This window comes from Takifugu rubripes, unplaced genomic scaffold, assembly GCF_901000725.2.
Source record: "Takifugu rubripes unplaced genomic scaffold, fTakRub1.2, whole genome shotgun sequence".
Lineage (NCBI taxonomy): Eukaryota > Metazoa > Chordata > Actinopteri > Tetraodontiformes > Tetraodontidae > Takifugu > Takifugu rubripes.
Window position 1 is genome coordinate 865,523 of NW_021821632.1, and position 25,776 is coordinate 891,298.

The following is a 25,776-nucleotide window of genomic DNA, read 5'->3' on the forward strand; positions in this document are numbered from 1 at the left end:
TCAGCTGCTAATGGAGGTGTTGAGTGTTCACCGGGTAGCGACTGACCCTCTTGCTGTGACGACCGTCAGCACAAAGCAACACGAGCGTCGCTGCTTTTCACCTGTGGAGCTGTTCCTCAACACGTCACCTTCTGCACCTTTACTATCGGTGGTTCCATCTAAACTGGTCAGAATAAAGAAGTGAAGGCAGGAAACCGGAGCTTCCTGGGGATCGTCAGGTGGCGTCGGGTCGGACAGGGTGGCAGCGCCAAGGTCCGATCCCCATTAATGACTAAACCACCTTCACTTCGTGCTGAGCAGGTACAGCTGCCACCACAGTCCGGCCCATGAGCAGGGCAGCGCTGGGTGACAGGTTCCACTGACCGGTCCTCACACTCCTCCAGACCACCCATCGGACTCTGGAACTCCAAATGTGCTTTGTTTGGTCGGTCTGGTGTGATGCCAAACAGCCATGTTGTGTTCTGATGCTCAACCAACACGCACACACACACGGACACACACATAGATGGACTGACACACACATACATACGTGGATGGACGGACGGACACGCACACACACACATGGACACACACATACATACGTGGATGGACAGACGGACACGCACACACACACATGGACACACACATACATACGTGGATGGACGGACGGACACGCACACACACACATGGACACACACATACATACGTGGATGGACGGACGGACACGCACACACACACATGGACACACACATACATACGTGGATGGACGGACGGACACGCACACACACACACATGGACACACACATACATACGTGGATGGACGGACGGACACACACACACACACACACATGGACACACACTTACATACATGGATTGACGGACACACACACGCGCACACACACACAGATGGATGGACACACACATACATATGCGGATGAATGGACACACACACAGATGGATGGATGGACACACACATACATACGTGGATGGACGGACGGACACGCACACACACACACATGGACACACACATACATACGTGGATGGACGGACGGACACACACACACACACACATGGACACACACTTACATACATGGATTGACGGACACACACACGCGCACACACACACAGATGGATGGACACACACATACATACGTGGATGGACGGACAGACACACACACACACAGACACACACAGATGGACGGACACACACACAGATGGATGGACACACACATACATGTGTGGATGGACGGACACACACACGCACACACACACAGATGGGCGGACACACACACACAGATGGATGGATGGACACACACATACGTGGATGGACGGACAAACACACACACACAGATGGGCGGACACACACACACAGATGGATGGATGGACACACACATACGTGGATGGACAGACAGACACACACACACATGGCTGGATGGACACACCCACACACACACACACACACACACACACCCACACACACACCTTTGCAGTCACCTGCCCAGCACACACACACACACACACACACACACACACACACACACACACACACACACACAAAGCTGTCCTTATTAATAGCTCTTCCACCATTTTGATTGTGGACCACGCAGGCAGTCAGCGGCCATGATTGTCAGAAGATGTCTCAGCTGCTTTTCTTCATGCTTCAGAACTACATTCACACACTCCCTTCACCATACCCCCCCCCCCCCCTTCCTGTCAGGAGGGGGTGCTTTGGAACACTGAATGAGCAGCTCACTAGAAGGAACGTTAAAGCTGGTGGAGGACGGGGGCTGCACTGATGAGGAGCCCCAGCAGGAAGCTCAGGCCTGGCTGCAGAGAAGGTGGGCGGCCCCCAGACGAGTGGACGGAGGTGGTCTTGATCTCCGAGGACATTAAGGCAGAGAGGGGCACATGGGAGATGAGGGTGGGGCTGGCTTGGTTGATGAGAGAGTCTATCTTCTCAGCCTCTTTGCTGCAGGCCTCCATCTAAAACACACAACAGAGAAGGTCATGGAGGGCCACCAGCAACACTTCAGCCTGGACCAGCCAGTCAGTGTGACCCAGGTATGGAAGAAGATTCCTCTTAGGTTCCGAGCTGATGTGAGACACTCGACCTACAAAGCTGCTGGACCCGCTCCCAACATGATCTTCATGGAGATGTTAGACAAGCCAGAGGATTCACACCCAGAGCAGACAGACGGAACGACAAAGTGAGAACGGAACCATCACAGGCCCTTTATGGAGGATAGATCTTGGACCAAGTTGGGCACTTGCTGACTGTCTTTCTGAGTGGAGCTGCAGGTTCCAACTGGTAGGGCAAAAGACCCCCAAAAGGAGATGGAGGAACATCCTCAACCTGTCTCAGGGCCACGACAGGCAGGTCTGTGGAGATCAGACTGACCGCCTGGATTTTTGACCACGGCTTTATGATGTAAATATTCTCTTAACAGCACTCAGACTCCCGAACTTCAGCTTTGAGGTTCTTCCACTTCTCTCCATCATCTCTCAGATGTTCCTACAGCTTCTTTAGGGTCCAGCAGTGGTGAATTCACACCACAGCCGATGGTATCAGAGTAGAAACCAAACCATGAGGTCAGAAGAGCTGACTCCAGAGTTCCTCTGAAGAAGACTACAGAAACCTTTCTGCTGCCTTGAAGGTTCTCTCGAGCTCAGTGGCTTCCATCACTCTGGAATAGAAGAAGTTTGGAACAACCAGGATGTCCAAATAACCTGAGGGATCAGGAAAAAAGGTTCCTGGTCAAAGACCCAAAGAAAGTCAGTCAAGCAGCAGAACCCTGACAGGAACCCAATCAAACATCTCTGCGGAGTGTCTGATGGTCTCAATCCACTCTGAAAGAGCTGGAGAGGACCTGCAGAGAAGATCAGAACATCCTCAACTCCAGCTGTGAGAAGCATCCACCCAACAAGACTGGAGGCTCCACCTCGTCTTGCTCTGTGGTGGGTGTAGAGCCCTCATGATGCCTCCACTGAAGATCACAACCCATACATCTAAAATAAGAACAGCAGCTTTGAAAAGAAGCATCTTCAGCAAAGAGTTTAAATGTTGAATTTCAAGGCGATGTTTTCCCACATAAATGAGTAACCTTTTATGAAACAGGTGAAGATCCTTCATTTGTTAGAAACAGTGGTCAGAACTTGTGAAGATGGTAAAACTGCTGCTGGGATATCAGCGCTTTAGGAAGACCTGGAGTTCAGAAACATTTCCATAAAATCAATACCGCCGTCTTCTACCTACAGACGCCGTGAAGACCAGAAAATAGCAGCTACTTCTGCAGAGCCCAGCTTCTCCTGCTCACGTCCCGTTTATGGAGTGGAAGAGCACATTTGTGGAGCACATCTGTAACTGCTGGGCGGGGCAGCACATTCAGCTTTGTGGACCTGCTGGTCCAGGACGAGCTGGTGTCATCCACCAGCAGCTCTGTTCCAGGTCCTGGATGAGCTCAGCTGCTCACACACATCTCTGATGGTGCTGCTGGTGATGTTCTTCCAGACAGTTCCTCAGACCTTCCTCACAGCAGCTTCCAATGATCTGGTGGTGCTCATCACCTGTGATGTCGTGATTCCCAGCTCACCGAGTTCCACTAAAATGGAGCCTGCAGTAAAATGTGTCCCCAGCCTTCAGCTTCAGCATGGGTGCTGAGCTGTGGCCATTGTCCTGATGGACATGATCCTAAAGGTTCCTCACAGAGGATTTGCCTGCGTTACCTGCAGAGGTGTGGGCTGCCGGTCCGCCGGAACGACCAGGACCACCAGCATGTGGTCGATGCTCAGGTAGCCAAAGACGTCACACTGAGGCACTGAGACGTGCAGACGCAGGACCTGCAGCACGTCCTGGACCGTCACCGGCCGGTTCTTGTTCAGCTGAAAACACACAAGCAAAACAAACACAATCAAGGTTGGATGATGCCTTCAGAAAATGGCTCATCTTCTAGGGGTGCTGAGGACTGAGGAGACAGTCTGGGCTGGACTGAGGAGACAGGGCTGGGACATCTTAGGACTGAGGAGACAGTCTGGAACATGTTAGGACTGAGGAGACAGTCTGGAACATCTTAGGACTGAGGAGACAGGGCTGGAACATCTTAGGACTGAGGAGACAGGGCTGGAACATCTTAGGACTGAGGAGACAGGGCTGGAACATCTTAGGACTGAGGAGACAGGGCTGGAACATCTTAGGACTGAGGAGACAGGTCTGGAACATCTTAGGACTGAGGAGACAGGGCTGGAACATCTTAGGACTGAGGGGACAGGGCTGGAACATCTGAGGACTGAGGAGACAGGGCTGGAACATCTTAGGACTGAGGAGACAGGGCTGGAACATCTTAGGACTGAGGAGACAGGGCTGGAACATCTTAGGACTGAGGAGACAGGTCTGGAACATGTTAGGACTGAGGAGACAGTCTGGGACATCTTAGGACTGAGGAGACAGTCTGGAACATCTTAGGACTGAGGAGACAGTCTGGAACATCTTAGGACTGAGGAGACAGGGCTGGAACATCTTAGGACTGAGGAGACAGTCTGGGACATCTTAGGACTGAGGAGACAGTCTGGAACATCTTAGGACTGAGGAGACGGGGCTGGAACATCTTAGGACTGAGGAGACAGTCTGGGACATCTTAGGACTGAGGAGACAGGGCTGGACTGAGGAGACAGGGCTGGGACATCTTAGGACTGAGGAGACAGTCTGGGACATCTTAGGACTGAGGAGACAGTCTGGGACATCTTAGGACTGAGGAGACAGGGCTGGACTGAGGAGACAGGGCTGGACATCAGCAGCAGACTCTGGATCACTCATCACCCCTCCATCACCCCCCCGCCTTGGAGGCATTTTAGGACCGATCGGTTGGGTGGTGAGGACGAGGGTCCTTCTCATGTCCCCCTCGTGGACACTTTTTCTTTGCTCAAGTGCTTGTGTGGAGTCACAAAGACCTTAGAGCAAATGTGGTCTTGGATAAAATCCTCCTCTTGAGTGAAGAAGCCCACGTAGCTCTAGTGGTCACGGCTTTTCTCTTCTTCTACTAAACCAGAAGGTGTGAGAACACTGATGGGCCCACCTTCTGGAGTGAGCTTTTAGACTGTCCTCCAGCTTAAATGAGGGAGGTTCTGAAGTCTGGAGAACTGCTTGTGCACAACATGATCATCCTAAAAGCTCCTTAGCTTCAAAGCTGGCAGCAGTTAAAGGATCCGCCAGGAACAAGCATTTTAAACAGCAAGCAGACGGCTAAACCAGACAGTGAACGGCTCATCTGCCCTTCAGGATGAGGAGTGACGTCTGGAGCACATTCTTTACAACGGAGCCCTGCGCACGTACGTGCACACACAGCTGTAGGTTGTGAGCGGCTGCTGCGCCACAGAAGGCAGTCACAGACACGGGGGAGCCATGGATTTCTGGGAACAACGTCATGAATCAAGTGATTTGCTTCTCTGCTGTTGGCAGCCCTGCCCCCCCCCGTCTCCTCACGGGTGTTCCTCTTCTACAGCCGAGCGGCGACGGGCGGTGGCTGGATGGAACCAGACAGGGAAGTGCTGCGGTCTCCTCCGGCTCACAAAGAATGTTCCCGGATATTGAAATCTGTCCGTCATGTTGCTGAAGGGCTTGAACGGAGCCTTCCGAGTGGATTCAGACGGCTGCACATGTGCGGCTGTAGCAGAGATGTACAGCTCACCCTAGTGGCCGACACAGGCAACTACAACCAGCTCTGCCAGCTCTGCCAGCACTTGACCCTGACTTCCTGTCAGCTCACTGACCCGGTCACCGTCGCTGCTCCTGCTGCTGTGTGTCAGCGGTAAAACAAGGACAGGAGCCTTACCTTAGAGAAGGTGTTCATCCCGTCTTTGTTCCAGAGGATCTGCAGCATGCTGGCACATATGGGACAGCAGGCGCCTGCAGAGAGGTCAGAGGTGAAACCCCAGTGGGATCAGCTCACCGGACATCTACGCCGTCCTCCTGCACCCACCTGGGGGAGTAACAGCCCGGCAGCCAGGAGACGGCAGCAGGCAGGAGACAATGCTGCATGCGGAGTCAGGGGCCCCATCAGTCAGGGCCCCCACGGCGTGACAGGGGCCCTCGTAGTCCACGGTGACACGGTTGGAGAAGGCATCACAGACGGTGTTGTAGGTCTCCCCATTGTGGCCACACACCTGCCGAGGCTTCCTGCAGACCTCCTGGGGACAGTTGGCAGCACAAAGGCATCGGTCTTAGCGTGTTAGCGCCATCATGAGAAAACCCTCAGTGGTGCGGCTCTCTGGGGGCAAAATGTGACCCGGTTCATCCCTGAGCTGTCTTCAGCGGGGGGGGGGGGGGGGGGGGGGGGGGGGTGCTGGTACCTGGCAGTGGCCCAGGTAGGCCAGCCTCTTCCCAGCCTGCTGCAGGTGACACAGACTGGGGTGAACCACGCCATCGCTGTCGCAGGCCAGCTCGCCGCCGTTCTTGTCACAGGTGCCGGGTCGTCCCAAACACTGGTGCTGAGGACAGTCCGAGGAGTCGCTCAGACAGACGCGGTACTTCGGGACGCACCTACAAACACAAACATCTTCAACTGTGGCAGCTTGAGAGGTGCCGCAGGACTGGGACGCTACTGGAACACTTCCCAGGATGGGACGCGTGTTGGGAGGTGGCTGACCACGTGGCTGGCTGACCACGTCACTGTCGCGCCTTTGGACCTGGTGAACCCTGTTGGACCTCAAAGGTGTGGACCTTTGAATGTGGAAACATCTGTAGGGTACTCTGGCTAGCTGTGAGATTAGCCTAGCGATGGGAGCGAGGACGCTAATGTCCTCTCTCCAAACACGCTGTTACGGAACAAGATCCATCTTACAGAGTTCAAATCTGAAAAGCAAATTAGAACAGAACCTACAGGAACTCAGCACCACAGTGTCAAAGCTGGAATGAAAAACTTTCAAGACAAAAAGAAACCTTGCCCCGTTGCCGTAGCAACTGCTGCGCCTGGGTTTAATCAAAGAACCATTTTAAATAAATATAAATATTTGTGCTATTGTAGGATAATAACCACCAGCTCACTTCCTGTGGTATCTATCTATCTATCTATCTATCTATCTATCTATCTATCTATCTATCTATCTATCTATCTATCTATCTATCTATCTATCTATCTATCTATCTATCTATCTATCTATCTATCTATCTATCTATCTATCTATCTACAGTATCTATCTATCTATCTATCTACAGTATCTATCTATCTATCTATCTATCTATCTATCTTTCTATCTATCTATCTATCTATCTATCTATCTATCTATCTATCTATCTATCTATCTATCTATCTATCTATCTATCTATCTATCTATCTATCTATCTATCTATCTACTTAATCTGAATAAGTGATGAAGAAAAAAGAGAAAAGGCAGCAAATGCGATGCTAACGTGCACCAAACAAAAGAAGTGTCTGGAAATTCTGAGTAGATGAAGATAACTGCTAACTCTGAAGTGGTTCTAGTGGTTCTACTCAGTACCATCACATGCGTGATGAATCCAGTCAGGATTTTCTATCCTCAAACAACAAGGCGAGTCTTTCTCCATCTCTATAGAGCAAACACATCCCTAAAGGTTCCATCCTGTTAAAGATCACGATGGTGTTGAGGGGGACGGGTGTTACCGCTGGTTCCTCTGGCAGGGTTTGGTGGAACAGGGGTTACTGAAGCCACACATGCCGAAGACAAACTGGTGGTCCTTGAATCCCAGACAGCGGGCCACACAGGCGCTGGGGTAGGTCCTCCCGTTAGTGGCACACACTGGCACAAAGCGGTCAGGACAACCACAGGGAAGACCTGTAGGGTCGGGGTCAGAAGGTTAATGAGCTGATGGGCTGCTTAAAACTCTGCCTAGCTAACCATGACCTCCTAACTCTGACCTCCTAACCATGACCTCCTAACCGTGACCTCCTAGCCATGACCTCCTAACTCTGACCTCCTAACCATGACCTCCTAACCATGACCTCCTAACTCTGACCTCCTAACCGTGACCTCCTAACTCTGACCTCCTAACCACGACCTCCTAACCATGACCTCCTAGCCATGACCTCCTAACCATGACCTCCTAACTCTGACCTCCTAACCATGACCTCCTAACCGTGACCTCCTAGCCATGACCTCCTAACTCTGACCTCCTAACCATGACCTCCTAACCGTGACCTCCTAACCATGACCTCCTAACTCTGACCTCCTAACCGTGACCTCCTAACGCTGACCTCCTAACCACGACCTCCTAACCATGACCTCCTAGCCATGACCTCCTAACCATGACCTCCTAACTCTGACCTCCTAACCATGACCTCCTAACCGTGACCTCCTAGCCATGACCTCCTAACCACGACCTCCTAACCATGACCTCCTAGCCATGACCTCCTAACCGTGACCTCCTAACTCTGATCTCCTAACCGTGACCTCCTAACCATGACCTCCTAACTGTGACCTCCTAACCACGACCTCCTAACTCTGACCTCTGAATCGTGACCTCCTAACCATGACTTCCTAACCGTGACCTCCTAACCACAACCTCCTAACCACGACCTCCTAGCCATGACCTCCTAACCGTGACCTCCTAACTCTGATCTCCTAACCGTGACCTCCTAACCGTGACCTCCTAACCACGACCTCCTAACCACGACCTCCTAGCCATGACCTCCTAACCGTGACCTCCTAACTCTGATCTCCTAACCGTGACCTCCTAACCGTGACCTCCTAGCCATGACCTCCTAACCGTGACCTCCTAACTCTGACCTCCTAACTCTGATCTCCTAATCGTGACCTCCTAACCGTGACCTCCTAACTCTGACCTTCTAACTCTGATCTCCTAACCGTGACCTCCTAACCGTGACCTCCTAACTCTGATCTCCTAACCGTGACCTCCTAACCGTGACCTCCTAACTCTGACCTCCTAACCGTGACCTCCTAACTCTGACCTCCTAACCGTGACCTCCTAACTGTGACCTCCTAACTCTGACCTCCTAACCATGACCTCCTAGCCATGACCTCCTAACCGTGATCTCCTAACTCTGACCTTCTAACTCTGATCTCCTAATCGTGACCTCCTAACCGTGACCTCCTAACTCTGACCTCCTAACCATGACCTCCTAACTGTGACCTCCTAACCATGACCTCCTAGCCATGACCTCCTAACCGTGACCTCCTAACTCTGACCTCTGAATCGTGACTTCCTAACCATGACCTCCTGACCGTGACCTCCTAACTGTGACCTCCTAACTCTGACCTCCTAACCATGACCTCCTAGCCATGACCTCCTAACTCTGACCTCTGAATCGTGACCTCCTAACTCTGACCTCCTAGCCATGACCTCCTAGCCATGACCTCCTAACTCTGACCTCTGAATCGTGACCTCCTAACTCTGACCTTCTAACTCTGATCTCCTAACTCTGACCTCCAGACCGTGACCTCCGAACTCTGACCTCCTAGCCATGACCTCCTAACCGTGACCTCCTAACTCTGACCTCCTAACCATGACCTCCTAACTCTGACCTTCTAACCGTGACCTCCTAACCGTGACCTCCTAACTCTGACCTCCTAACTCTGACCTCCTAGCCATGACCTCCTAACCGTGACCTCCTAACTCTGACCTCCTAACCATGACCTCCTAGCCATGACCTCCTAACTCTGACCTCTGAATCGTGACCTCCTAACTCTGACCTCCTATCCATGACCTCCTAGCCATGACCTCCTAACTCTGACCTCCTAACTCTGACTATCCAGTCTTCAGCGGTTCCGACTAAACTAACAGGCTACACCTTTAGAACAGGTTGGTTCCGTTCAGCCTCTGTTGTTCTGCAGCCATAAACCGGCTCCATGAAGCAGCAACACGCACCAGTGGAATGTCGACGGTCCACTCTGGAGCCTTCTGGGCTGAGGCACTCTCGTCTGGGGCAGATGGTGTCCCCAGCGTAGCAGGAGCAGTTGTGACAGTCCACCCTGAAGGTGGAGCCATGACCTGGTGACACAGACATGTCAATGTTTCAGCGCCTGCTGCCTGCCGGGCCCACACTCACTCAGGACCTCCGTGTCTCCTCTGTGGTGGTTCCTGGAGCTTCTAGGAGACACTTTTGTTGTGGTGTCACCATCACTGTAAACATTCTAAATCCTCAGACCTGCAGTTCCAGGAAATCAGCTCTACACAGCAACATTCAACCACCGTTCTCTTCTACCTATAGTCCCTGCAGCTAGCTGCTCTCAGACGTGTCCTTACTTCTCCTTTGCCCCCCAACCATGCAGGGCTTGATGTCCACACAGGGCGTCTCCACACAGTTCTCCAGCCGACCACTGGGACCACAGCTGCACACCTCATAGCACCCAGCAGGACCAGCACGAGTTGGCACCTGGACACGAGCATCCAGCTGGACCAGAAAGTCTGAAGCCTCACACAGCTTACACCCTGAGACACACACACACACACACACACACACACACACACGCGCGTGAGCGCATGCTGCAGTATGGAGCCTGTAGGTGTGGCCACAGGCGTACCTGCTACACAGACGTATGGCTGACAGCTGAGGCCATCGAGGCAGCCCTTCCTGTTGACCTGGCACACGTGGTTACTGGGGCAGGGGTTGGGATTGCAGGGGTGGATCACCTCCTCAATGTCGTTGTTGCCCAGGGTGCTTGGGGCTTGAGGGGGCGTGAAGATAGGGTGAGGGTTAGAGCTTTCTCCTCGTTTGTCTGGAGGTGAGCACCAAAGGTGGAGGTCTTCAGGACACTCACTGAGGTATCTGCGGAGCGGGATGCAGCGTTCAGGGTCATCCATCGGCGACAGCAGCTCACAGATCCTCTCTGGAGTCTGTCCTTCGTGGAAGCGTCTCTTGTCTCCACACTGGGTCAGGATGTCCACACAATCTGACCTGAGGAGGGGCGGTGGCAGAGGGTCGGAGGTCAGCGTGGCGCCCGCCAACACGTCTTCTCCGTGTGTCAGCTATTGACGTGTAATTACAAGCAGAAGCTCCCATACTTGCATATCACACTTCCTCTGGACTTGTGGCAGGGTTTGATCTGCAGAGAGCACGCCACCGCCTTCCACATGTCCGGCAGACACTTCCTGATGTCCAGCACCGGGATGTTCATGAAGGGCATCTTGATGGTGCCGTTGGACCACAGTTTGATGTCGTTCAAGGCGCCCTGGTCCGACTGGACGTTGCAGCTACGGAACAGCTCAGTGGGCCTGTGGACAGAAGCAGGAGTCCCCCAGTGGACTCGGTTAATGTGTTCAGGCCCGTCGGGAGTCACATCCCAGTGTCCCTCCACCAGCAGCATCTGGGCTTCATCACTGGTTCTTTGGAGAGGAGGCCTCCTGGGAGCCCCCGTGATAAACTACACCCTCACCCTGATGCCAGGATGTTAGGAAAAGACTTGAAGCCCAAAGAGAACGTTTGTTGCTGAGGAGCGGTGGATCACACTCAGGTAACACCTGCATTTATTTAGGGATTTGAAACAGAAAATACGACCATCAAATGTTGCCTGGCAGCTGTGGGGCAGCAATACAGGTGTTCACTCGGCGTTAATGTCTACCGCTCACAAGACTGGTCTCCTGTGTAAGAGGAGGAGAATGAAGACACAGTCACACAGGGAAGCCCCCCCCCCACCCCCGCAGGTGACTGGTGTCGAGTCATTTCCTGGGACGTCACCGTGGAGGCCACTCTGAGGATCCGCTATAAAGACACTTCCACAGGTGACTCACGTTGAGAGACGAGCTCCTGCTTCCCTGACCTGTGTGCGGTGCGGAGCAGTGCTGCCAGACCTGCTGGCTGTCTCATTCCAGCGTTGGTGCACCTTTGGCTCCATCTGCAGACGGCCGGCTTGTTAGACCTGCAGGCTGCCTGTCAGCTCCACCCACAGGTGCCTTTTCTGGCGTTTTCTCAACCGTTTCCCCACGCAAACGTTCAGACAATCGTCTGAAGGATGAATGAAAGTGTTGGAGCTCTTTCTGGAGGTGTGAGCCGTGAAAGGTGACATGTGGTCTGAGCCCAGAGAGCGTAAATACCAGGAGGCCTGTGGGGGAGCAGCCCCCTCAGGCAGATCACCTGACCAGAAAGGATCAGAGGTTACACAGGAAGGGCTGCAGCAGGCGACCGACCTGTTGTTGAAGTTGGTGCAGTAGGTGAGGTCTCTGCAGCCCAGCTGGCAGGGCTCTCGCACGTCGGCCAGGCAGTTGAGGAGCTCCGCTTCCACTGGGTTGTACTCACACAGCTGGTCGAAGTCCTGCCACGTCTGACTGCCCCAGTTGGTGCTGATCTCCTGACACATGTCCCTGTGGACAGGACACGGTGGGTCGTAGCGACACGGCGGCTCCTCTCGCCTCGGGAGCGCCTTCACTACCATCCTACCTGCAGAGGGACGTGTTAGCCTTTGAGCAACAGTGCAGCTTGGCACAGTCCATCTTGGAAGGGTGGGGGGTCTCCACCTTCGGTGGGGAGGGAGGGTGCGCGCTGCCGAGGAAACACTGCCACATGGGGTCCTGGGGCAGAGGCTGGGACCCACACTCCTCAATCAAGCCCTCCATGATCTCATGCTCTGTGTTCATGGTGCGGAGGATCCGCCGGCAGGCCACCTGACAGTGGGTGGCCTCTGCCCGGTCACAGCAGTGGAGACCTGGGGGGGACGGAGGTCAGCAGACGGTCAGAAGGCCGATACCAGGAGAAGAGCATGGACTACACACTCACTGTCCAGAGGGCTGCGTATGGGGTAGGACTTAGTGAAGTTGCTGACGCAGGTGAGCAGCTGAGCGCTGTGACTCTGGCAGTACTCTTTGACGGCGTTGATCTGGGACATGGTGGGCGTGGAGTCTGTCCTGAAGATGGCCTGGCAGTACTCCCGGCACGTGGTGTGGCGTCCTGCATAGCTGCAGCATGTGGAGCCCACTGAGGACACACACACACACACACACACGCACACACACACACACACACACACACGCACAGGGGGGATGCAGTTAGAGACCCTGGGGCAGGTGAGGGACTGTGGTGAGGCATAGAACCCAGCGTCGAAGCACCAAGCCAGCAACAGGAACCTCTGCAACATACCCTGGCCCGCTGTCAATCACCTGTGGGTCAGTCACCTGTGGGCAGCCCTGACAGTAACAATGACTGAGGGTCCACTGAGGGTCCCTGAGCTGGCTTGGATGGTCCCCGTTCCAGAATAGGTTCAGGATACAAACTGAGGAAGCACTTATAAAGGTTCATGTGATCCTGCAGGACAGACTGGACCAAGGTCAGACTTCCTGTGACTCCCTGACATCATATCCTGTCTGGCTCCGGTGTGTGTGTGAGTTTGGGTGTGAATGTGTGTATGAGGGAGTGAGTGTGTGTATGAGCGAGTGTGTGTGTGTCCAGTCTTACTTTCATTTTTGGTAATGCAGCTGTAGAGGGAGTTCTGGAATGAGAATAAAAAAGCTGTGATGATGATGAAGATGATGATGAAGACAGTGGTGATGATGAAGATGATGATGATGATGATGAAGACAGTGGTGATGGTGATGATGATGTTTTACACTTGTCAAAGCAGCTGAGAGGACTTGTGATTGTTTACCCCCTGTTTATAACCATGTTATTACACTTGTCATGGGAGTGGCCACCATCAGCTGGGACCCTTCAGCTGGTGGTTCCCCACCATGAGGACTGAGAGCAGCTGCAGCCACACCATGACTATTATGGTCTGTGGATCATCTACTTACTTCGGTGACCTTCTTGCAGACTTTGATGATGTCATTTTCCGATGAAGCCTGTGAAGACAGAGGATGGACTCAGACCCTGAAACACCTCAACCCAGACGTGAACATCTGACCTGTCTGCATTCTCTGCGACACTCGGCAGAGATGGCCAGCTCACAGCAGCCCAGCCCCACCCAGCCCTCCGACTTCCTGGAAACACCTGGAAAAGAGTGGACAGCACGGCCACAGAGGTGAGCGCACACGTTGCACACCTTAGATGTATCGTGCTCCTGTGTGACGCTGGTTTGGGCTACGTGCTAATGAAGGCAGCCCTCACAGCCTGCTGGGGGAACGAGGCCAACACGCCGGTGAAAGTGGCCTACCTGGAAGTGTGGAGTTGATGCACGTCCACAGCTCATTCTGGAGGAGAAACACAATGTTTCATATTAAAGAGGTAACGCACACGTGAGGTTATTGAGTGCACCTCCCCCACAACCCTTCCAGGGACCCTGAGACCTTCAGCCCAGCGTTGAAGCTCCAGCAGCTGAAACCCAGTGATGAAGATGCTTCTGTCAGAAGCTCTGCGACTCTTGACACTAGCAAAGATCTCGTTCTTCAGACCAGAACAGCCCAAACACACTGAAGGCACCAGATCCGGAGAACCTTGGGTCAACCGTCCCCCTGGAACAACGTGTGTCCACTGCTCCTGGACCAGCGGACACACATGTGTTCACGCATGTGTGTGTGTGTGTGTTAGGTTCTTCTTTGCCTCCTCACCATGGACTCAGGGCAGTAACCAGGTAACCTCTGCAGGAGATGCTTCAGACGAGACTCACTCTTTATGGTTGCCAGCTGAAACCAGAAGAAAACACAACAATTGAAACAAAAAAAACCACTTCCTGTCACCAGGCTGAGCGGCAGGAAACCAACGAGCTGGGCCAGAACAACCACTCTGTTTCCTCTTCAAGTGATCACGTTTGTCTCCCAGCAGCCGCCTCAGCCCGCAGCAGCATCGCTACAATGACGCCAAAGGTTAGCGCCTCCTGTTTATCTATTAGCATTAGCTTAGCTAGCTTCATGAATGTAGCTGCACAACTGCTAACATGAAAGTGGATCTAAAAAACTACAAAAAATGATCAAAATGATGTTGGATTCTTTTAAAAGGGAACTCTTTTAATGTGGAAATTAAATCCATCGACACATGCGAGCCAGTACAACGTTTATGACATATGGAAAGCAGTTGGAACCATTTGAGCACACCCCTCTGTGAGGGAAGGGAGGGAGAAGATGGAGAGCCGGGACAGACGGGAAGAACATCACAGAACTCCTGCACGAGAAAGTTCACATCACCCCCTGAAAGCTTTTTATAGGCTGACCGAAAGGGCTGAGAAGTGTGTGTGTGTGTGTGTGTGTGTGTGTGTGTGTGTGTGTGTGTGCGTGCTCATACCTGGTCACATGCTTCCTTACATGGTGTGAACTCGGCAGCTTGGTGGCAACAGGAGGGATCTGAGAGAAATGAAGATTCACGTCAAAGATCCTAAAAAGCTACAACGTTTCTGTGATTCTCAAGTCCAAAACAACCCCCAAACGTCCTGACGACATCAGAAGAAGAGACCTTCAGTCTGAACAGAACCAGAACCCTTCACCTGTCCATGCCAACACCGGGCTAGAAGAACCGTCATTCATCACAATATTGGAATTTGGATCGGCCTTTCAGGTCAAACACTGAATCCAAATGCTTTTATTTTGAAAGGAAATGCTTTGAAATCAATCAGGACTAATTTGAAGTGGAAACAAGAGTGAATGAAGATGACGATGATGAAGATGAGTTCAGCCTGTGAGAGGATGATGGATGAGGAACCAGCTTCTCCTCTTTGTTTAGGTTCCCTCCCCCCACTGACCAGGTCACAGCACTGACGGAGGCTGATGGAAACCAGAACACCTGTGTGTGTGTGTGTGTGTGTGTCTGCGTGTTAGTGTCTGTGTGCATGTGAGTGTGTGAGTGTCTGTATCACTGTGTCTGTGTGTGAGTGTCTGTGTGTGATTGTCTGTGTGTCTGCGTGTTAGTGTCTGTGTGCGTGTGAGTGTGTGAGTGTCTGTATCACTGTGTCTGTGTGTGATTGTCTGTGTGTGTGTGTTAGTGTCTGTGTGTCTGTGTGTGATTGTCTGTGTGTCTGTGTCTGTATCAGTGTGTCTGTGTGTGTGTGTGTGTTAGTGTCTGTGTGTGTGTGTCTGTGTGTGTGTGTTAGTGTCTGTGTGTCTGTATGTGTCTGTGTTAGTGTCTGTGTGTCTGTATGTGTGTGTGTTAGTGTCTGTGTGTCTGTATGTGTCTGTGTGTGTCTGTGTGTGTGTTAGTGTCTGTGTGTCTGTATGTGTGTGTGTTAGTGTCTGTGTGTCTGTATGTGTGTGTGTTAGTGTCTGTGTGTGTGTCTGTGTGTGTGTGCTTCTGGAGTTCTGGAATTCATCATTTGTTCTGTTATGCTTCACTTTGATGTTCTAACAAAAAGCAGGTTTCAAATGTAAGAGTGTGTGTGTGTGTGTTTGTGTGTGTGTGTGTGTGTGTGTGTGTGTGTGTGTGTGTGGTTTGCTTGGTTTGGGTGAGGCAGGGATGTTGGATAGTTTTCTTTTTTCAAAGCAGACAAAATAAAAGCATTTTATTGCCATTTTTTGAGGTTGGTTTTGTTGCCCTAAATGAAGGTGAGGGCAACCTCCACACACACACACACACACACACACACACAGATACACACACACACACAGATACACACACACACACACACAGATACACACACACACACACACGCATAAACACACACACACACACAGATACACACACACTCACACACACAGATACACACTCACAAACTCACGCACACACACACACACACTCACCATTCGGAGAGAGAGGGCATTTCTGAACAATGGCAGGTGACATAATAATGGGGGGGGCAGGGCCGGGGCCCCCAGCTAGCTGCTAATGAGCGCTGGCCCCATTCTGCATGAACGTCCTCACAACATGAACAAGAGTTATTTGAGAGGATCAGAGCAGCCAAACACCACCTTACACCCGTCAGCTTGATGAGGACCGATGCTGGTCCTGGGACAGACAGAGCCTGTTGGACCTGTTGGACCTGTTGGACGGAGCAGAGGTGGACTCTCTGTCTTCAGCATTGGTGTCCTGGTCAGGTGACCGTCAGCTCATGAGTGATGGAACCAAGCTCTGAAAATGACCGGGCTGGTTCTAAAGTCTTGTTCTACACCAGAGGTTCGAGACTGTGAGGCCAGGTTCTAGACATCTCTGCCCCAACTAGTTCTTCAGCCTGGGCTTTGTGGTCCAGTAGGACTTTTCTAGCTCGTCACACATCATTCAGTTCTACTCCTCACCAGCAGAGGTCTCTGCTGCCCATCCTGGACCACAAACCTCACCAGCTGTCCCCCCTCAGGGAGCCGCCGTCTTCACAAAGTCCAGCTGAGAAATCACCTGGTGTGTTTAAGAGGCAGCTGAAAGTATCTGGTGATGGTGTCACTAGTGCTCCAGCTCTGGTACCAACTGGTTGACTGAGGCGGGAACTGGTTGACTGAGGCGGGAACTGGTTGACTGAGGCAGGAACTGGTTGACTGAGGCGGGAACTGGTTGACCGAGGCGGGAACTGGTTGACTGAGGGGGGAACTGGTTGATTGAGGCGGGCACTGGTTGATTGAGGCGGGCACTGGTTGACCGAGGCAGGAACTGGTTGACTGAGGCGGGGACTGGTTGATTGAGGCAGGAACTGGTTGACTGAGGCGGGGACTGGTTGACTGAGGGGGGAACTGGTTGACTGAGGGGGGAACTGGTTGACTGAGGGGGGAACTGGTTGACTGAGGCGGGGACTGGTTGGGCGGAGCATGATGAGAACGTGGTGACTGGTTCCCAGAACGGCCAAAAGTCACTTTCACAGACAAATGCTGTTTGGATTGGGAGCACCTTCATCCCAGATAATGAGGGGTCTCAGCAGGGGTCCTGAGACCCCCTCCAGGAGGAGCATGTGGCCCAGCAGTAGGGGGCAGGTCAGGCTGTGGGGGGTCAACACTTTCCTTTGTGGCTGCATTCTGCCAACAGTAAATCACATTAACAGTGTTGTTTCCAGCACCTGCTGGTCAAATGGAGTGCATGTGTGCGTGCACGTCACCCTTCTGTTGTCTTCAGGTTCGGGTTAGAGTCTATTCCAGGTCAGGTTCTGGTAAGTGCCCCTCCACCCCCCAACGGCACTGATTTGACCCAATTCAAACAGACAGGAAGGCGGGCCGCCCCTGGAACCGCTCAGGATTTGAGTTCTTCTGTTTCAGAGCAACGTTCTCGGCGTCCTGCCTGGGGACACCCAGAACCAGAACCTTTAGGTCTCCTAGTTCCTGTCCCCACAGCAGCAGCTGCTGGACGTTGGGCCCTCTCATGGGTCCGGTTTCCTCCGGCTGGACGTATCCAGCAGCGTCGCCCAGAGCCTTCAGAACACGGTCAGAACCTCTGAGGAGCTCCGTGTGGGACTGGCTGCACCAGGAATGGGACCTCCAGGGCTCCAGGGTCCTGAGGGCCAACGGCCCCTTTACAGTACGCACCTCAGACCCCAACACAACACAACACAAGGCAGCCACACAACACAAGACACGACACAACAGGACCCGACACAGCGACACAACACAACAGGACCAGACACAGTGACATGACACAACAGAACCAGACAGAGCGACACAACACAACAGGACCCGACACAGTGACACAACATAACAGAACCAGATAGAGCGACACAACACAACAGGACCCGACACAGTGACACAACATAACAGAACCAGACAGAGCGACACAACACAACAGGACCCGACAGAGTGACACAACATAACAGGACCTGACACAGCGACACAACACAACAGGACCCGACACAGTGACACAACACAACAGAACCAGACAGAGCGACACAACACAACAGGACCTGACACAGTGACACAACACAACAGAACCCGACACAGTGACACAACATAACAGAACCAGACAGAGCGACACAACATAACAGAACCAGACAGAGCGACACAACACAACAGGACCCGACACAGTGACACAACATAACAGAACCAGACAGAGCGACACAACACAACAGGACCTGACACAGTGACACAACACAACAGAACCAGACAGAGCGACACAACACAACAGGACCCGACACAGCGATACAACACAACAGAAACAGACAGAGCGACACAACACAACAGGACCCGACAGAGCGACACAACACAACAGGACCCGACACAGTGACACAACACAACAGGACCCGACACAGTGACACAACACAACAGAACCAGACAGAGCGACACAACACAACAGGACCTGACACAGTGACACAACACAACAGAACCAGACAGAGCGACACAACACAACAGGACCCGACACAGTGACACAACATAACAGAACCAGACAGAGCGACACAACACAACAGGACCAGACACAGTGACATGACACAACAGCACCAGACAGAGCGACACAACACAATAGGACCCGACACAGTGACACAACACAACAGGACCCGACACAGCGATACAACACAACAGGACCAGACAGAGCGACACAACGCAACAAACCAGCGCAACGCGACAGTGAGGCAGCTGGCAGACAGAGGCTGAGAGTGCTAAAATGCTGCTGTGCTCCAGAACTCGGTGAAGGCTGGCAGCCCGTCACCATCGGCCTCACACCCAGCTGCTGCTGTGCTTCTGGAGAAATATCAGTCACTCCTGAAGTGTGTGTAGCGGCCGTGTGTGTAGCGGTCGTGTGTGTAGCTGCAGTGTGTGTAGCGGCCGTGTGTGTAGCTGCAGTGTGTGTAGCGGCCGTGTGTGTAATGGCTGTGTGTGTAGCTGCAGTGTGTGTAGCTGCAGTGTGTGTAGCGGCCGTGTGTGTAGCGGCCGTGTGTGTAGCTGCAGTGTGTGTAGCAGCCGTGTGTGTAGCTGCAGTGTGTGTAGCGGCCGTGTGTGTAGCTGCAGTGTGTGTAATGGCCGTGTGTGTAGCGGCCGTGTGTGTAGCTGCAGTGTGTGTAATGGCCGTGTGTGTAGCTGCAGTGTGTGTAGCGGCCGTGTGTGTAGCAGCAGTGTGTGTAGCGGCCGTGTGTGTAGCGGCCGTGTGTGTAGCTGCAGTGTGTGTAGCGGCCGTGTGTGTAGCTGCAGGGGTCCACACCGGACCAGAGGCAATGATGTCAGCGGAGGGGCTTTGTGAGGTTCCTTGGTCGTGTGCTGCTCCGCTACAGCAGGACCACAACAGCACGACAGGCGCTTGAAGAGAATTGTGTTTGCTTTTTTGTGTAAGTTTCTGTTTTCTGTTACAGCGCGTTTAGAAGTTAGCGATAATATAATAATTAGCAAGTTAATGAAGATGAGCAGTCAGGGGACCCTCCCTTGTCTGACTGTTGCTTAGATAACTGGAATCAGGGGAGACGGTCGGGCTGAAAGTGTTAAACCCCCATCGTAAAACTGGACAGCAGAGTTTACTGGTGTTGATAAGTTCCTCTGCAAGAAGAATGTGAACTTTGACCTGGATATCTGCTCATAGGAAATAGTTAAAAACAGCGGAGAACAACAGCATCCAATGGAACTGGAAGAAGACGAGGTCATCCAATCAGAGGACACTGGACTGATTAGCATCAATAATTAGCCCATGTGTTTCTATCAGACTGGGTCGAGGGATGTTAGGTTGTCCGACTTCACGCCCTGATCATTGACTTTGTTATTGGAGGGTTCTGAACTGGCCAGGAGCGCTGTAATATTTATCCTGAATTGGTGTTGAAATTGGCATTTTTCTCCTTAAAGAACACGCGGATCGGCGTGAAAATACTGCGATCAACACGCTGCAGAACTCACCGTTAGCTTAGCAATGCCTCTGCTGTGACAAGGCAGCTAAAGGTACAACAGTTGTTGTGGCCTTTGAAATGGCGTTTTTAGGCGTGTGGCCGTTGCCATGGTTACTGTCAGCATTCAGTGGTGGGTATATTAAGGTCTGTCTGAGGAAGAGAAACTGTAGAAAGATCCTCCCTTCAGAGTTGTGCTGATGGCAGCTCAGCTTCAGCTGTGATTCAGCTGCTTCTCAACTCATGGGCACTTCTGGGGCTCTTGCTCCTCTCAGGAGGAGGAGGAGGAGGAGGAGGAGGAGGAGGAGGAGGAGGAGGAGGAGGAGGAGCTCCAGCTGTTTTTCTTTTCTTTATATTTAGCTGGACAAAGTACTGGGTGCTGCATGGAACCCATTTAGGCCCCGTTCTCCGGCGTCCACAACAGGCAAAACCAGAATCCGTCCACATACGCTGCACTTTAATCTTGTGTTCACCAAACTATAATTAGGTTTGTGGGACTCGGGCGGCGCTGCTCGCCCAGAACACGGGAAGAAAAGGTCTGCAGCTGACCCCCCTCCTTCCCCTCCTCTTCCTCTTCTGCTTTGAGGAGTCAAATTGGTTCCAGATGCTCCCTCTCAGGGCCAGCCTCCCAGCCCCGATCACAACAGCGTTCAGCACACCACAGCTCAAAGATATGTATGGAATCCCTCCACAAACAACAGAAACGGACCATGCGAGAGCCCCGACGCCACGCCGCCGACCCAGAGTCTCCGTCCGCCGGCACACCACGAACTCTGGAGCCACTCTAATGCTGCTGCTGGGAGGAAATCTGCTCTCCAAATGAGGATCTGAGAGCTGTGGTTCTTTCATGGCCCGGGCAGATGTGTGGGGGGAGGGGTGACCACGTCCTACACCCATGTGGAGCTCACATCAAACACTGTGGACCAGGCTGAGCCAGGCCGAGCCAGGCTGAACCAGTCTGGACCAAGTCTGGACCAGGCTGAGCCAAGTCTGGACCAGGCTGAGCCAGGCTGAACCAAGTCTGGACCAGGCTGAACCAAGTCTGGACCAGGCTGAGCCAAGTCTGGACCAGGCTGAGCCAGGCTGAACCAGTCTGGACCAGGCTGAACAAGTCTGGACCAGGCTGAGACAAGTCTGGACCAGGCTGAGCCAGGCTGAACCAAGTCTGGACCAGGCTGAACCAAGTCTGGACCAGGCTGAGCCAGGCTGAACCAAGTCTGGACCAAGTCTGGACCAGTCTGGACCAGGCTGAACAAGTCTGGACCAGGCTGAACAAGTCTGGACCAGGCTGAACAAGTCTGGACCAGGCTGAACCAAATCTGGACCAGGCTGAGCCAGGCTGAATAATCAAAACAACCTCCAAGACCAGCAAAGTCACAATAAAGAGCCCATCAACACACTCAGGTCTCTCATGTTACTGCACATATTTCCACATGTGTGTGTGTGGGTGTGTGTGAGTGTGTGTGTGTGTGTGTGTGTGTGTGTGGGTGTGTGTGAGTGTGTGTGTGTGGGTGTGTGTGAGTGTGTGTGTGTGGGTGTGTGTGTGTGGGTGTGTGTGTGCAAGTTTTATCCATGTCAGACTGTCAACAAAAAGGAGGGAGCTGCACGATGTGAGGAGAGTTTAGTGATGGTGATGACAACACACACACACTCACACACACACACACACACTCACACACACACACACTCACACACACACGGCTCACACTACTCAGGTTGTGAAGGACAGGATTCTATTCATCATTGTTGCTGTTATCATCATCATCATCATCATCATCATCATCATCATCATCATCTTCATCATCACTGTTGTTTCTGTTTGCGTCGCATTTAATCAAAAAAAGACTAAAGTGAAAGTAAACAACTGATGTTATTTTACTCTGAAGGACCCGTTTTGGTCCTTTATTCTGGTTCATTTCCAGTGTGGATCCATCAGACCAAGTGGTCCAGGACTGGCCCAGGACTGGCCCAGGACTGGCCCTGGACTGGCCCAGGACTGGCCCTGGACTGGACCAGGACTGGTCCAAGATTGCTCCAGGACTGGTCCGAGACTGGCCCAGGACTGGCCCTGGACTGGACCAGGACTGGTCCAAGATTGCTCCAGGACTGGTCCAAGACTGGCCCAGGACTGGACCAGGACTGGCCCAGGACTGGCCAGGACTGGTCCAAGACTGGACCAGGACTGGCCCAAGACTGGCACAGGACTGGTCCAAGATTGCTCCAGGACTGGTCCAAGACTGGCCCAGGACTGGCCAGGACTGGTCCAAGACTGGCCCAGGACTGGAGCAGGACTGGCCCAAGACTGGCACAGGACTGGTCCAAGATTGCTCCAGGACTGGACCAGGACTGGCCCAGGACTGGACCAGGACTGGTCCAAGACTGGCCCAGGACTGGACCAGGACTGGCCCAGGACTGGACCAGGACTGGCCCAGGACTGGCCAGGACTGGTCCAAGACTGGACCAGGACTGGCCCAAGACTGGCACAGGACTGGTCCAAGATTGCTCCAGGACTGGTCCAAGACTGGCCCAGGACTGGCCAGGACTGGTCCAAGACTGGCCCAGGACTGGAGCAGGACTGGCCCAAGACTGGCACAGGACTGGTCCAAGATTGCTCCAGGACTGGACCAGGACTGGCCCAGGACTGGCCCAGGACTGGACCAGGACTGGTCCAAGACTGGCCCAGGACTGGCCCAGGACAGGCTCAGGACTGGTCCAAGACTGGCCCAGGACTGGACCAGGACTGGTCCAAGACTGGCCCAGGACTGGCCCAGGACAGGCTCAGGACTGGTCCAAGACTGGCCCAGGACTGGACCAGGACTGGACCAGGACTGGCCCAAGACTGGCACAGGACTGGTCCAATTTGTCCCTGCGGGTCCTGGACCCCCCAGGGACGCTTACAGAACTTATAGCACATGTAGGACACAGAATTATCACGTCTCGCATTTTTTAGGGCACAGACGAAACCCTGAACTCTATCGCGCGCACACGCACGCAGTTTGAAGGTTTCATTTCAAGTTTGAAAGTAGTTTCGGAGTGTTTAAGCGCGGAGAGCGGAGCGAAAAGCCGCAGATCTTTGGGAGCAGACTCGGACCTTGGCGTTACCTCCACGCACGTCAGCCCAGAGCCGGGAGCTGGTCTAACCAAGGGAGCCAGCAGCCGATCCCAGAGCAGCGCGAGCGGCTCCGCGCGAGGCGACAGGTCAGAAACTCACCCTGAGCTGCGAGAGCCTTCAAGTTCACCAGCAGCACCAAAAGAGCGATTATCCCACAACACGCACGCATCTTAGTGGACTCCTGACGCGCATCGTGGACAAGAAGCCAGAGGAAACACGGGAGAGGTGACGCGCTCCATGGATCCCCGTTATCTCCCCCTCCCGCTCTCCCCCCACCGTGGACCAGGGACATGCGCAGAACGCAACAGCAGAGGGCCGACCGCTGCTCCCCAGACAGAGGGACGCTGGAGCCGGATCCTGCGGCTCTCCGGTTCCCCGGGACAGTGGCCCACCCGGGGCTGACGTCATGACGTCAGGGAACGGGAATGACGGCAGGGAGTCCCCGACAGGACCGACCCGCACGGCCCAGATATCAAGGATAAAGATATCACGGAGACAGAAAGGTCCCGAAGAGGGCCCCCAGGGGGGGCCGCGGGGGCCAGCGGGGGCCAGCGGGGGCCAGCGGGCCTCACAAGGATGTTTAAAGTTGTCTCGTTTACACATAAAAACCCTTCACAAAGCCGCAGCGACGCGCGCACGTTTTCATCTCCACTGATCCAAACGGGGGCGGGACAGCGACGCCTGGCGGCGGACACCGGTCCGACAGGCGGCGTTTGGAAATTATTATTAAAAATAATAAACAAATAATAAATAAATAAAACAACGCAAACAATGAAACCTCCAGCCAGCCGTCAGCTTTCTGTGGCACGCGTTAAAGGTTTCTGCACTAACCCTAACCCGGGTCCAGCAGGGAGGCAAGGTCAAAGGTCACGGGTGCTGTGAGGGGTGGAGTCTGCACGTTGACCCCATGTAGTGACGTCACGCTGTTGACCCACATCAGCAGTGGGGTCCAGCTCATCCATCCATCCATCATCCATCCATCCATCCATCCATCCATCCATCATCCATCATCCATCATCCATCATCCACCCATCATCCATCCATCCATCCATCCATCCATCCATCCATCCATCCATCCATCATCCATCCATCATCCATCCATCATCCATCCATCATCCATCATCCATCATCCACCCATCATCCATCCATCCATCCATCCATCCATCCATCCATCATCCATCATCCATCATCCATCATCCACCCATCATCCATCCATCCATCCATCCATCCATCCATCCATCCATCCATCCATCCAGCTCATCCATCATCCATCCATCCATCCATCCATCCATCCATCCATCCATCCATCCATCCATCCATCATCCATCATCCCATCATCCACCCATCATCCATCCATCCATCCATCCATCCATCCATCCATCATCCATCATCCATCATCCACCATCATCCATCATCCATCCATCCATCATCAATCCATCAGTCCATCCATCCATCCAATTCCATCCATCCATCATCCATCATCCATCATCCATCCATCCATCCAATCCATCATCATCCATCCATCCATCCATCCATCCATCCATCCATCCATCATCCATCCATCCATCCATCCATCCATCATCCATCCATCATCCATCATCCATCCATCCTCCATCCATCATCCCCTCTCATCATCCATCCTCCATCATCCATCCATCCATCATCCATCCATCCATCCATCCATCATCCATCCATCCATCCATCATCCAGCATCCTCTCCATCATCCATCCATCCATCCATCCATCCATCATCCACCCATCATCCATCCATCCATCCATCCATCCATCATCCATCCATCATCCATCCATCATCCATCATCCATCATCCACCCATCATCCATCCATCCATCCATCCATCATCCATCATCCATCATCCACCCATCATCCATCCATCCATCCATCCACCCACCCTCCATCCATCCACCCACCCATCCATCCACCCACCCATTCATCCATCCACCGACCCATCCATCCACCACCCTCCATCCATCCACCCATCCATCCATCCATCCATCCATCCATCCATCCATCCACCCACCCACCCATCCATCCACCCACCCATCCACCCACCCACCCATCCATCCATCCATCCATCATCCATCCATCCATCCATCATCCATCCATCCATCCACCCATCC

At 53.1% G+C, this 25,776-nt stretch overlaps 1 protein-coding gene across 1 annotated transcript; it reads right to left on the reverse strand.

The window, feature by feature from the left end:
- Positions 1-1,411: 1,411 nt before the first annotated feature.
- Positions 1,412-23,992, reverse strand: reck (reversion-inducing-cysteine-rich protein with kazal motifs). The gene is made up of 21 exons (XM_029831936.1): positions 23,738-23,992; positions 15,114-15,172; positions 14,444-14,518; positions 14,050-14,086; positions 13,801-13,886; positions 13,691-13,738; positions 13,356-13,389; positions 12,681-12,878; positions 12,345-12,609; positions 12,095-12,268; positions 10,973-11,182; positions 10,729-10,865; positions 10,492-10,635; positions 10,214-10,399; positions 9,836-9,958; positions 7,614-7,785; positions 6,322-6,511; positions 5,952-6,159; positions 5,805-5,878; positions 3,703-3,858; positions 1,412-1,962 (listed from the first exon to the last, which is right to left on the reverse strand). Exons 1-21 carry the CDS (start codon positions 23,928-23,930, stop codon positions 1,744-1,746), a joined length of 2,988 nt encoding a protein of 995 aa, XP_029687796.1. The 5' UTR covers positions 23,931-23,992; the 3' UTR covers positions 1,412-1,743.
- Between the last annotated feature and the right edge of the window lie 1,784 nt (positions 23,993-25,776).

Coding starts and splice junctions, on each gene's coding strand:
- reck (XM_029831936.1), bottom strand. CDS start 23,930: ATGTCCCTGGTCCACGGTGGGGGGAGAGCGGGAGGGGGAGATAACGGG. Junction 14,087..14,443: donor GTTACTGCCCTGAGTCCATG/GTGAGGAGGCAA, acceptor TTTCTCCTCCAG/AATGAGCTGTGGACGTGCAT. Junction 5,879..5,951: donor CCGGGCTGTTACTCCCCCAG/GTGGGTGCAGGA, acceptor ACCTCTCTGCAG/GCGCCTGCTGTCCCATATGT.